Raw genomic sequence first — 14,389 nt, forward strand, 5'->3', positions numbered from 1 at the left:
TGCCCACTGAACAGGTGCTCGGCTGCATCACGAGCTCCAGTCTCCGCCTGGAGGGATTGCTCTGCGATGCCATTGTCTTGCTGTTTGCTGTGAAGACAACTCGGGAGAAGCCATGACCTGAATGCATGACTGTTTTATATTGATTATGCATGAACCAAAAAAAACAAAAGCATCATAGATGTGATTTCCATATGAGGAAGTGCTTCTGGGTTGTTAACAGTTAGCTACACCTGCTCTGCTTGCTGTGAGAGACATGCTGCTATGTTATTTGACATAATCATAGCTGTTGTTGGCAGTTGTCAAACACTATCATACAATTTTCTTCGAAGCCACTCTCTCAAATAACCAAAACGTCCATATTCAGTCATCTGCATCCACAAAGAATCATCCGGAGGGGAATGCATGCTAATGTTTTAGTTATCAATCCAGGGATACGCTAATAAGTATATGTTTACATCATAAAATAGCCAGACAGGACTAAATTGATAACTATTACGGTATAAACAGATTGACACATTTTCAATTCATAGTGTAAAATGGTTTTTTTTTTTGCCGCATAACTGCAGCACCAACTTTTATTATTGCTGTTTCACAAAATTATCCATTTTATTTAACTAAGAAAATGAACATAGTTGCAGCCGTTACCTTCACCGTGCGCTCCCGCGTCTCTTCGGGTATTGCCAGTTCATGTCTGGAGGTCCTTGACAAGAAGCAACAAGATGTGAAATGTCCGCTCGCCTCTTTTCCCACGAATATTGCGCCTCCATTCTCTCTATTCTACTTTCCTCGCATCATTCTGTGTGCGCTACATTTTGCCCCTCCTTTGCCCTTGTTCTACCCATTTTTTTTTTTTTTTCAATATGGAGCTTTCCCTCCCCTCCTCTCATGGTCCACCCTGTTTTCTCCCACTGCCACAGAGATAAAAGATAAGATGGCCACCTCCTCCTCCACTCTGGAAGAAGACGAGAGCTTGAAGGGCTGTGAAATCTTTGTGCAGAAGCACAACATCCAGCAGATCCTCAAAGAGTGCATTGTGAACCTCTGCATCGCTAAGCCTGAGCGTCCTATGAAGTTCCTGCGGGAGCATTTTGAAAAGCTGGAGAAGGTTGGTGATAACAAAGTTTAGTAGGATTTGGGTTCGTCAGCCTGGGTATCTCTGTCTGTAATGTGGGGCTCTGTGTTACCTGGAATCTTGTGTGGTGAGTTTGAAGTTGTTAATTATAATTTGCTTTTAACCTGAATATGATAAAAATACATGAATGTTCATCGCAGCGAGTGCCAGGTAGTTGTACTTCTTTTCTGAATTACCAGATATTATTATTTTCTCCCAATGTAAAATAGTGTGTACTCAACAAATATTGTTTTATTTGTTTGGGACATTGCATTTCTTCAACTGGAAATTGTAACACCATCATACATAAGCAGACAGAGAACATCCCAGCTAGCTTCTGGGTTAAAAAAGGCAGACCGTACTCAAACTGTTATAATAGAGCTTCTCATTTTTGTTATCCTATAATAGGAGAAACCATTAGGGAACGTGAGAGGAGCATCCATGAAAGGCCAGTGTCCTGTTTTGTGCCGCCTGTCTGTCGGCCCCGTGAGCAGAGAGACAAAAGAGGCGACACATTCACTTAAAGATGGTGGCTCGAGAGGAGGAAAAGGCTTTTGCGAGATAAGGGGAAAAAACAGGTTACAACATCTACCTCTGGACCACATTCACAGGGACTGCTCACAGGGTGTTTTGTGTCCGTCTCGACTGGCGCCGCCACAGTGACGCAGCTTTTTCACAGACTCCTGCTATATTTAATAGTTGTGTTTGAGCTAAATGTCTCGGTAATCGTCTCGCAGGGCTAAGATTTTAATTAAAGTATCACATGATATACATGTCAATTGTTATTGTCCCTAAGATGCAAGTTGAGTTGTTTCCAATTTAGACTAAATAGATGATCTTTGCTAACGCTAGTCTTTGATCACATGTGGGTAGTTTGCTCCCGGGTGGATCATACGATTTCTTTGTTTGAACAATGAGAGGTATGGCTTTGGAAAGAAGTTTCCAACAAGAGGAGCCATTGTGAACATCAGATGTATCAGGGCTGACGTTCACCATCCTCATGCCTGGGGGAAAGGTCTCCATCCTTGCTGCAGTCATGTGAGAGTCTTCTGATTTGATCATCATGTTTTTATGCAAGTGATGCTTTGCCTGTACGAGGAATTCTATTTATTTATTTATCCAGACAGGCCGATCAAACGCTTATTTTCTTAGGAGTCTAGGTTTTTCAGGACAGAGCGTACACAACGTTTCAGGTCAAGGTCAAGATGTCCTCTGTGTCTGCTCTCAGCATCTGGAGCAGTGGTCCTGACCGAGAGCACAGCGCTGTTGGTGTCCGTGATGCTGCATAGTCAGAGAGGCAGCATGAATACTAATGGGCGTGACGGAGCTCAGCGAAAGCGTACTGGAGCACGTTGCGAGTGATTCATGCTTCAAAATTACAGACTGCACACGTGCACTTGTACACTTAGTCTCCCAGCTTTAAAACAAATGAGCTTTGAAGCTTTTCTGTCGTGATCAAAACCCTTTATGTCAAAAAAAATTAGAAACTCTGCTCCGGTGTCCAGATGTGTTATTGGTGCTACAGTCGTCTCTGCTGTTGGTTACAGGTAGCATTTAATCGACCACATCTGCATCCACCTGTGTCCTCTGAGGGGTTTTCTATTCTCATTTCAGTTTTCAATCTCCCCTTGTGCTGACGGAGCAAACATCAAACTGTCATTTGAAAAACAATAGTCTGACTGCTTCCTTGATTGACATAATATGTATGTTTACATGACAGGAAATAGTTTTTTTAAATAGTTTTATAGTTTCGCATCAAAGGACTTATATGGACAACACATCAAAAAGGAGGAATAAACGTAGAGGATGTATTTTCTTCCTGGATGCATTAAGACACTTTAGACTTATGTGGTCAAATGTGTCCCAGACCACCTGTGTCAAGGTCAAAGGTCAGGATCACTGTATTGCTTAATGAGCGGGGCTTGAACAGTTAACTTGAATGGTGGTCAGTGAAAGCACCTGGTGTGTTCAAGGGGTCAGAATAAACACCGAACGCTCAGGCCCACCGTCGCCCAACACTATTCCAGTCAAGCCTTCTAAATCTGTACTTGTGTTGTGAGGTCAGTCATTCGTGGAATTTAAACAGGCCGTGTTTTATGTTTTTGTGGTGTCCCGGTTATTTCGGAGGCTTATTGTGCTCTTTTCCTCCGGCGCGGGGCGACTTTTAAGGGAAAATATTTGGTTCATGTCCATTTAATCTGGATTACATTTTCCATCTCGTATGGTTATTACATTTGATGAGTGTGCTATTGCAGCTCGACACGTTTTATCTCAATGTTAAAATCTCAGGACAAGAAAAAAAGCTGCCAGAGGAGGAAAATACATTTAAAAATGAAGAAACATTTGAATGTTTTGTGGAATCAAGGTGCCCGTCTCTTGTTTTCAGCACAAAGAGGTAACAGAAAGTACTCTTTCTCCTGTGCTTCACCTCCTCTCTTGTCTGTGTTTCTCTTTCTTTTTTCCACCCCTCCTCGCCCCCCAGTACAGGCGGTAACCTAGGCAACAGTAGTCGATCCTGTGCCCTTTTATTCACAAAGTTCATTCCATCTCTCCCTTTTTGTATTCAACTCTTCCTCCTCCCCACTTGCCAGACCAGAGTCAACCTCATTTCATAACTGCATAGGATCCATTTCCTCCGGCATTCGCCATCTTATCTGTAAACATCTCTTTTATCTGTAAACATCTCTTTTCTCTGTAAACATCTCTTTTATCTGTAAACATCTCTTTTATCTGTAAACATCTCTTTTCTCTGTAAACATCTCTTTTCTCTGTAAACATCTCTTTTATCTGTAAACATCTCTTTTATCTGTAAACATCTCTTTTCTCTGTAAACATCTCTTTTATCTGTAAACATCTCTTTTATCTGTACACATCTCTTTTATCTGTAAACATCTCTTTTCTCTGTAAACATCTCTTTTATCTGTAAACATCTCTTTTCTCTGTAAACATCTCTTTTCTCTGTAAACATCTCTTTTCTCTGTAAACATCGGCCGGCCTCATGCTTTTTGATTTCTGATGTTGTGTTTCTTTCTTCTTTCCCCCCTGTCTTCCTCCTTTTCTTTCTCACCTCTTTTGGTTGCCTCTCCAATACTCGTACTCTAACTCTCTCTCACACACACACACACACACACACACACACACACTTGATAACACACTAAATCATCAGTTTGACGAGTTTGTTTTTAACTTTTGTTTCCGATATATAATAACATGTCTTTGGTACTCGGCTGAAATGGTGAATGGGAAAATGACAGCTGCCTCGCTCCCTTTCTTCCTGCCTATGTAAGCATGGTAGTGATGCCTTTGATCACTACACCAGCAGCTTCAGAGGGACGTTCCCATCTCTCCATCTCTATCGGCTCAGTGCAGTCACCAAAGTCCTGGAACAATATTACACATAACAAGTATTCCGACTATCTCTGAACTAGTGTGTTTGTCGCTGCTATTTAATGAACGTTTATGGCCCAGCTGTTCAGTGGAATATCCTTAATTAGTGTCTTTCTAATACAAAGGGAGGCTGACTCTCTCACACTCGGGGTTTATTGTTGTTATCGTGTGCGTGATAACGTGAGGTGACTTTTTCCTCATCTGTCTGCGTCATTAAGTATTCGTCCTGCGGGCAGCATCGCGTGGATGTGTCCCTCGGCACATCGAGGGGGCAGCTGCCACTGCAGATGTTTCATTGACTCGTTGCATCTTCAAAACTATACACTTCACGTCCACAGAAGATCCTCTACTTTCTCTTTCCATGAGCTTCCGTGAGGACATATCTGATGACTCCATCAACACTTTGATCACGAACACACCACCTGCACTGGCAACCAAATGTTCCCCGCATGACAGCCGGCCCTCCTCAACTCCATCTGTGTGTGTGTGTGTGTGTGTGTGTGGTCCTTTGGATATGAGTCTGAGCACCACATTTTGGTAACTATGCCAAAGTCAAAACTTATTGCAAATGTTGCTTTGTCGTCTTTTTAGGTGTCGTTTCCCATTAATAAAGCAAACGGGTTTAGCATCTAACAGTAAATCCATTTCTATCTTACTTTCTTTTTTAAGCCCAGTGTGTGTGTGTGTGTGTGTGGTTGTCTTTGTGTATTTGTATCAATGCCCCTTGTATCCTTTACGCTCACAGGGCTGTCATATGTTTGGGTCTCATGGTTCACTCCAGGCTTTTTACAGTTTCTCTATCATCCGTCTTCATCTTTTCATCCCCCTCTCTTTCCACAGCAGCAGTTTCTTGTCTTCCCGTCTTCATAGTTCACATGTCGTACCTTTCTTCTTTCTCTTTTCTTCATCTGTACGCCTTCTCCTCTGTCACGTCACATGCTATTTGTTGACCAAACTTGCTATATCTCCATTTCTCCACTGAAACTAAAGAAAACATCTGCATGTGAGCATCCATCCCTTGGCTGTATACATGCAAACAGGACTTTACGTTTTACGGCTTTAAATGAATTAGCTACATCCTTAAAGTCATTTTCATTACCAAATTATCTTTTATTCATTTTGTCATCTTGTTTTGAAGATATTTAATTTGCCACCACATGTATATTATATAAATATTCGTTTTATTATCAAAATAGCTTTCAATTATTTCCTGTTGACTAAGTGATTATATTTTGTATTATTTTTTTAAGCTCCAATATTTTTTACTTTTTTTTTGCACGTCGTGACTGTTAAGCACGTTGTAACTAATTAAGGTTGTTTAAACAACAACAACAACAGCTCTTTCGTCGTGTCTCTACTGCATTGATTATGCATAAGCTTCCCCACAACATCACAAAGCATCGCGAGTAAAACAAATGTGAACCGTGCTGCATCAGCTCTGCTCGTGAAACATCCCAATTGCATCATGGGAGTTCCTCACTCCCCGTCTGTCATCGGTCAATCAGCCGCTGTCTCGCCCCGTAAGACGAGAAGCCACTCAGCTGTCAGCAGGACCGATCATAACAACCTCGGTCCCTTCAAAGGCCTCTGATTGACATTTTGTCAGGAGGGTTTGGTTGTTGAGCCTTCTAGAGCAGAATGATGAATTATCTCATTATATATTGAATTATCTCCCTGACGTTCAACTTTATTTAATGTTGCCCCAGTCCTGCCCTACGACTTTAGACCAATCTCCCTACATGTGGGCCGACGGCATGTTATCAGTGCATACGTTGTGTAGCACGGTGTAATGAGTGTCTCCAGCCTCTGTGTTCACTCATCACCACTGTGGGATGTTGTCCAATCATCTTGAGGTGCACGCAGTGACCCAGGCCTAAACCTCCTCCTCGGCCCACCCTGGAGCCCCTGCAGGTAAATTGGACCCCCGAGCCCCTGTTTCCCTGGTGGTCCTTCTTTGTCCTCTCTCATCTACCCGTCGCATCCCCCCCCCCCCCCCCCCCACACACACACACACACACACACACACACACACACACACTAATCTGTGGTTGGAGAAACAGAAACAGGTGTCAGGTGTACAGCACTAAGATGTAAAGGGCAAGTCAGAGACGGCAATAAAAATACGTGCAGAAAGTTAACCAATGATACATCAAGTAGTAAAGCATTTGATATTACTAGTAGATTGCACATACAATCTAGGGCTTTCTTTTTTTCCCCTGTAAATTGTCAGAACCCTAAATATGGAAAGAACTCCCACTAACATCCTGCCGGCACGAGGCAGCTGCACCTGTGACGTGAGGAGCAGGGTGCTGTCAGCTCTCTGTAGCTGGAGCAACAGTTTAATCCTCACTACTGAAGGCTTAGTGTGTGTTTTTAAAATGACTGAGAACATGAAAGGTGTCAGCAGTTACACTTATTAGAATAATGTCCGAGATGGAACGTTAATATTAGGATAGCAAGACAAGTGTGTGTGTGTGTGTGTGTGTTCCATCCATATAGAGAGGGAACAGTATTTCATAGCTTGGAGGCCAGCACTGCATGCACACACACACACACACACACACTGTCCTAATACAGCAGCAAACTTTCTGTCCATTGTGGTGCTGTAATGGTGTGGAACAGAGTGATGAGTAGACTGTTAGCTCTGGTGGATCAGCTCTCCATGCTTCATTAACTGTGTGTACGTGTGTGTGTGTGTGTGTGTGTTGTTTTTGGTTCACTTGCAGAGTGAAATTGTCTCCCTCACCAGATTGGGGCTACCTAAGGTAACGGCTTATGGATGCTTCCTTTTTTTCTCTTTTTTTTTAATGTTGTATGTATTTGTGCTGCGAGCTTCTCTGCTCGGTTCCTGCATGATGGATGGAGCGCTGACTGCTATCGGTTAGTCATAGCTTTTAGGACGAGAGTTTGTTATAACCTTTGTTTGTATCTGCTCGATGCAAAGTGGCTCAGGGAACGAACAAAACAGGAGACGCCATGACGTCCATGAATTAGTGAAACTTGGCATAGTGGTATAACAACAGTGACTTTTGGTTTAAGCGAGTGCGGCTGGGATTGCATGTGTGTCATCCTTTGTCTTTAAACTGTCACCCCCACTTTGCACAGAGCTCCCGTGTCTTCGGTCTCCTCTCCCCTCGCTCTCTCGCTGGCATCCAGCCTGCTGGTGATGACCCAGGGAGAGCAGGGGAGGGAGGGAGGGAGGGAGAGAGAGAGCCCGACATAGAAATGACACCACGATGTTACAACACAAAGGTAAAACGGCTCCAAGAACCAACTGCAGATGTGGTTTTTGCTTCGCTACTCCGCACAGGCCTGGAAATGATAACCGCCTCGAACCGCCGAGCCCGTGCGTCGTAACAGAAGAGCGAAAGCAAAGTTTTTCTCAGCGCCCCTCTCGGTCTAATGAAGCCTCCTCTGGACAGTATATGCGTTTACACTCATGACGCATCAAAAGTCATGCTGCTGTTTTCTGTATGTGTTTGTAGCCCTGGGGCCAGAACAGAGTGAGGACTTGTTAGCGCCAGACACAAAGTCCTCACTTGATGCAGCCTGACCCCCTGACCCCAGGGGGGGGGGGGGCATGAAGAACAGCAAGGAGTGAGGAAGACACTGCATGGCACAGAACAGTGTCCGGCACACAGGGGGGCGTATGGGACGATGATGTGTCCCTATGGGAATGTTTGGAGCCATTGGCACACGACATTTGGTCAGAACAGAAGTCTGTATGGAGGTGGGTGACGGTTTCCCTTCTGTGGACGGAGGATGGAGAGGGAGAGACGATCTGTCAACAGGTGTCAGAACGTGTGTGCGTGTGCGTGTTTCGCCGTTGCTTCCAGCGCCGACTGGTCGCCAACTATTCAGGATGCTCACAGCACCCAGTTGTCATAGTGACGGGGGGGGGGGGGGGGGGGGGCTCATTGCTGATTGTGAGGGAGGGAGAGGGAGAGAGGGAGGGAGAGGGCTGGAAAGGACACAGAGTGGCGCAGGAGCGATGGAGGAACGGGCTGTTTGCCTTGATCAGTGTTTTCATCAGTAGTCTTGTTCTTGTCGTGGGGATTGCAGACATTTTTACCTCTCACACACACACACACACACACTTGGATTAATCTCTGATTACTTGCACACACACAAGACATACACTTAGCGGTTGCCGTGCTACTATGGCGAGATGCTGCTGCTGGGGTGTGACATGTGTGCCAGGTGTGCATGAGCTGGGGATCCGGGTGTGCTGAATCCCATGCACACTTTGACACACTCGCACGTTGACTTGATGCCTGGTGCGTCTGACTGGCCGAGGGGACACACGGCACGCCTGGCCAGGGGCCCTCCATGCAATGGTAAATACCTCCGCTTGGAAGCATTGCTCGTCGTTAGCCTCCTGGAGCTAACCTGTATCTCCTCATAGAGGCAGGAGCAGCTGTGTGTTGTTGTTGATGCACGTGAACTTTCATTGCAAGCTAAAGCTGCGTGGAGCCAGGCGAGTGAGTCTTGAGTTCTTCATGGATGTATCGGCTTGAAAGAAAGGGAAGCGGTGTGTTGGTTATAGCTTTGCCCTCAGCGTGTTACCTGATTGCAGACCTTGGTGTGTGTGTGTGTGTGTGTGTGTGTGTGTGTCACACAGTGGGCAAAGCGTCACAGTAACCTTAGGATGTAATTAGAAGGAGGGACACAAAGTCAAACAGAGGAGAGAACAAAGACAATGAGATAAAAGGATGCCAACTCAAAGAATGAGTGCAAGCTGAAGTGTGTGTGTGTGCTGAAGTGTGTAACTGGCTTCTTGTTTTGTATCATTATTACTGCTTCATCCACATTCCCTTCATGCTGCTGGGATGATTGAAACGGATAAAGAAGGAATGTGCAGAGAGGTGTGGATGTCCAGGTCACCTCCTCTCTCCCCGCTGGGGTTCTCTACGTTCCTGTCGTCCTGTCGAGCTCCTCCGTGTCTCTTGTCAGTTTATGAGCAGAGTGAAGCGGCAGCCATTTATTTCTGCTCCCTACTCCAGGCGCTCGGTTGTCACTCTGCTCCCAGCTGCTCCAGATCTGCTTCCTTTTCTTCTCCAGTTTGCGGAGAAAAAAAAAAAAAGAAAGTTGCCTCGCTGTGTTTCATAGAAAAATGGCGGTACTTGAATTATACGACGCACTCCAACATTCAATGTGTCCACTTTGCACCTTTTTGTCTTCGAGCAAGACATTTCCTCCATTGATCGCCGTCCTTGTTAATGATCAATAATCAATTATGAATACAAGGTTATAGAACGCAAACTGCTTTACCCTTTTTATGTTGGTTATTAGCTCGGCACAACCAAAATAAACTTGAATCATAAATGAATTAAAAACAGTCAATTGTTTTATTCATAGATTAAAATCATCTGATTATTTTGTTGTTTTGGTCTGTAAAACAATGAAAAATCAGAATTAGTTTTTGCACAACGTGATTATTAAAATTCCTTTTTTTGTTCGACCAGCTGTGTGAAAACATTCAGTTTACTGTCAAAGAGGACAAAGAAAAGCATCTTTGATATTGAGATATGTTGTGTTGATCAGTTAGGAAAGGAGAGCATGAGGGGCGAGGGAGGAGGGAGGGAGACCACCAGAGAGAAGGATGACCCAGCTCTCTCTCTCTCTCTCTCTCTCTCTCTCTCTCTGTCTGTCTGTCTGTCTGTCTGTCTGTCTGTCTCTCTGTCTGTCTGTCTGTCTGTAAAGGGGTAAACACACAGTGCCAGCAGGTGCACAGCAGCGGTTGTTGGCTACCTTTGCACACACACTGTTATCCCACGTTTTCTCGTCTCTCACGTTAACGAGCCCACGGTGGTTTTCTTGTGTGCTAATGAGTTAATTAATCGAGTCGGCGATCAATAATTCATCACCCGCAGCCGTTTGAACACCAGACAGTCGGAGACACCGAGTCGCCCTTTGAACCTTTTGCTCTTCATTCCTTGTTGTTTATTATCTGAGCGGAGGAGCGCACCTTGCTAAGCCGAGTGTTCAGGCCTGCAGATATTAATATTTGATGCCTTTCACTTCATACCACAGACAGCCTGCACTCAGGACTAGGACATGTCCACTGTGCGGTCTGACCCGGTTGAGGATCCACATGGCGCTGGACATTAGAAAGGGTGTTTCCTACACACGCGCCTTCTTTCACATTTAATGAGCTTGTCAAGCTTGATATTTATACTTGAACCACATGTATGCTTGTCCCTCTCTAACCATATTGTCTCTCCTCTGGTTTTTACAGGAAGAATGCAAGCAGATCATGGCGCGCCAGAAATCTAACAGCCAGTCGGACTCGCACGATGACGAGGTTTCTCCCCCACCGCCCAACCCGGTTGTTAAGGCCCGGCGCCGCAGGGGCGGGGTCAGCGCCGAGGTGTACACCGAGGAGGACATGGTCAGCTACGTACGCAAGGTCAGCATCGGAAGACGGGTGCATGCGCAAACATGCTAATAGGTCGCCAGGGGTCTCATCTGAGTAATCGGTATAAGAAATAAAGAAATGCAGTCTACTGTGATCGAAAGCATCAAGCAGGTTGATTGTTTATTTGTTTGTAAGCAGAGCTGTTGGTCTATTGACGCCCACTCGGGAGCACACACGGATCAACCAGCTGATGCACTGATGTTCTGCACAGATACTGAGATGGATTGTCGACTTTTTGCAGATAATTGACATTTTACTCATGAAATCTAAATACTAGAAAGCTGATATGTTACATGTACACATAGCCAAGAAATCAGCTTTCACCAGGAGACCTCCAGCTGGAAGAATTGGGTTTCTCTAATCCCTGATTACGGAAACTGGGTCCCTCTGGAAAATGCTGTTTGAGAAATAAACATCACATAATAATAACATGACATTAAAATCTAGAATAAATGTATTTTTTGATTTTGCATCTCTGGTTTGTAAGACGTTTTTTTTCATTTTGGACAGCATGTCATGTGTCCATTCCCCAATTTAATGGAGCTATTGGAAAGATGCCCATTGGCCAGAAACTATAACTCACCATCACAGACGCGCTCTTATACGCTGTACATACTTACACACCCTCGTCATTGTTTCGCTGCTATGCTTGCTCATTTGTAATTAACTTGACACGCCATTAATTGCTAGGTATTGACACAACCGCACGAAGCCCTATCACCACGCTGTAATCGCATGGCCACTGGAGCATGCAGTGAATGTGTGTGTCAGGTGTGTGTGTGTGTGTGTGTGTTCGTGGCTCTGAGGTCCCTACCAGACACTGCAGCTATGTGTCGAGGCAACAAGCCTCATTCTCACAGACTGACACACACACACACACACACACACACACACACATGCGACAACCTGCACATGCAAGGACTCGGATCAGCCTCGTCAGCTGCATGTGAAAAAGAAATGAATTCATGTGCTTCCTCAACACAACGGGCCATCGTAGAAAAGTTCATTAAAATTGAATTAAAAGATGGGAGCCCATTATTGCTTCAGTATGAAAGAGCATTTCATCTGGCCATCGATGTACACTGAGGTCACACACACACACACACACACACACACACAAGCACTCTATGTGCCAACATCTCCCGACGTCACCATTTCCATTAATGAAAATCAGCAGCTGTTAAACGGAACACAATCAATTAGCTAACCCTGCTCCTCTGATTAAAAAGAGCTTTGCTGCAAAGCGCCGTGAGTCTTAACACATCGTGAGGCCCGTCGAGATCACGCCGACGGAGTGAATTGAAGGGCTGGCGTCGGACTGATGGGAACTACTGTGGAAACCCGCTTGACGAGGTGGAGAAGGAATGAGTTTTCCTCCAACTATAAAGGGTTCTTGTGGCATTTAGTAAGAAAAATGCAGATGGAGACGTACTTCTGAAGCCTAACTTCACTTTTCACTTCTCTTACTTTATTATTCAGTACACATGTAATACAGCAACAGCGTTTGATTGGCCGCCTGTAGTCACAGCTGGTAAACAGTTATCCCATGTGGCTTTTCCTTAATGTTTTGGCTAGACCAGAATATCGAAACATCACTCTTCACAAGTAGCGTGATCCAAAAGCTGGTTACAAGCCGAGTGCCATGATATTTAATAATACCCTGGGTGACGGTACTGGAGCTGGAGCTCGTGGACGATGACAAAGTGACTTCTATCAACTCTGGGTCTCTTTGTCCTCCTCCAACTCCAGACCAGCCTCTTCCTCTTCTGAGTAGCCAGGCCCGAGTGCTGCAGATAGATACATTTTTGATGCTTTTTAAGTCCCATGTGATGTGGTTTAGTGTGTGTATTTGAGTGCATGTTGTGCACAGCGCTGCGTGGTCCTCTTCATGTGGAGACATCTGTTGCTCTAACGTAATTACAACCTACTCCCTCCTCTCCCTCACCGCCAGAGACACAGAACACTCAAGTTGTTCTGCCGTAAGAATGGTTCAGTTCACGCTGGCCACTCGTCCTCTTTCTCTTGCTTTTGCTTTTCTCCCCCTTCGGTAAAAGGTTCCTTCTGCGATGCCACTTTATAAATACAGACTTCTGTGGCTATGTTGTGGCTATAAACTTAACCATTCCCTTACACACACACACACACACTGCATGTCTGCATGTTTTATGAATGAGTTCAGGCCCCTTGTGAATGTCTATGGGCTGTGTGACATTTTGAGTGTGATCCCTGAACAGATGGGCTTTCCCAAAAATACGCAGACACACATGTGGGATATTCCTTTCAGACTTTGCCAATATGCTGCTCTTTAATTACTCAATTTAGTCTGCTTTTGAAGTCGGGCCTATTATGTGTTTGTGCTGGTCTCTTTCATGTGTCCACCTGCAAAGTGTTGATGCAGTATACTGTAATAGATATTACTGCTCTGTCCACACAGGTCATCCCTAAGGACTACAAGACCATGACCGCCTTGGCCAAAGCCATTTCCAAGAATGTGCTGTTTGCTCACCTGGACGATAATGAAAGAAGGTACAACACACGCGTGACCCCGCTGGCTTCTTTTCTCTCTCTGTGTGTGTGTGTGTGTGTGTGTGTGTGTGTGTGTGTGTGTGTGTGTGTGTGTGTGTGTGTGTGTGTGTGTGTGTGTGTGTGTGTGTGTGTGTGTGTGTGTGTGTGTGTGTGTGTGTGTGTGTGTGTGTGTGTGTGTGTGTGTGTGTGTGTGTGTGTGTGTGTGTGTGTGTGTGTGTGTGTGTGTGTGTGTGTGTGTGTGTCATTGATCCACTGCCCTCGTGGTCACTGTGTTGCCTGCTCATCTCAAGACGTGAAGGGGGGGAACACGGACGGATGCAACGGAAGAGGAGGGGCTAAGGGGGGGGGATATACGTCTGTGTGTGTTGTTGGTTGCCATGGTAACCTGTCAGTATCATGTTGCGTATTCAGATACGGGTGGTGGCGCTCAGAAATCAGCGATTCTCCATCGTCGTCTCGGGACGCCAATTTCTCTCCATCCCTCCCTCTTTCGTACCATCTGCTCCTCTTCGTTGTTCTTTCGCATTCCTCCTCTCTTCGACCGTCGTCTCTCCATCCTTCCATCTGTCCCAGATCTCCAGCGATGGCTGGCTCTGACAGAAGAGGGGGTGTTGTGGGAAAGGCTCTCAGGTGGCGGCCGACAGCCGGAATAGTGTTTCATTGGCGGGGAGAATCCATTAATGCCCCATGGAGAGGAAAACACTGGAGCTTTCCTGTTGGCCGGAGCCTCCAGGAACCGAACCCAAAACACACTCTTTCCAGTCTTTCGTCAGCTGACAATTTACCGTGCTTCCTTGGCACAGGCTCGCAGACCCTCTGATTGCACGTCAGTGCTTCTGAAGCAGCCCCGAGCAGAGTGCAACATGTGATCGGTCCGGACAGGCTGTGAAACCATGTACTTGGGTGGCTGATGTGGCAGATTAGAGTTACGCCACAAAAAAAAACTA

The 14,389-nt window shown here is 45.4% G+C and overlaps 1 protein-coding gene across 1 annotated transcript in view; it reads left to right on the forward strand.

Moving 5' to 3' along the window:
* prkar1b (protein kinase, cAMP-dependent, regulatory, type I, beta) overlaps window positions 1–14,389 on the forward strand; it is a 51,151-nt gene that overhangs the window by 262 nt on the left and 36,500 nt on the right. The window contains exons 2-4 of the mRNA XM_034540439.1: window positions 918–1,105; window positions 10,737–10,907; window positions 13,351–13,442. Of these exons, the coding sequence (XP_034396330.1) occupies window positions 932–1,105; window positions 10,737–10,907; window positions 13,351–13,442 (437 nt within the window). The 5' untranslated portion in view covers window positions 918–931. The remainder of the gene's footprint in view (window positions 1–917; window positions 1,106–10,736; window positions 10,908–13,350; window positions 13,443–14,389) is intronic.

Source organism: Cyclopterus lumpus, chromosome 8 (assembly GCF_009769545.1).
Source record: "Cyclopterus lumpus isolate fCycLum1 chromosome 8, fCycLum1.pri, whole genome shotgun sequence".
NCBI lineage: Eukaryota > Metazoa > Chordata > Actinopteri > Perciformes > Cyclopteridae > Cyclopterus > Cyclopterus lumpus.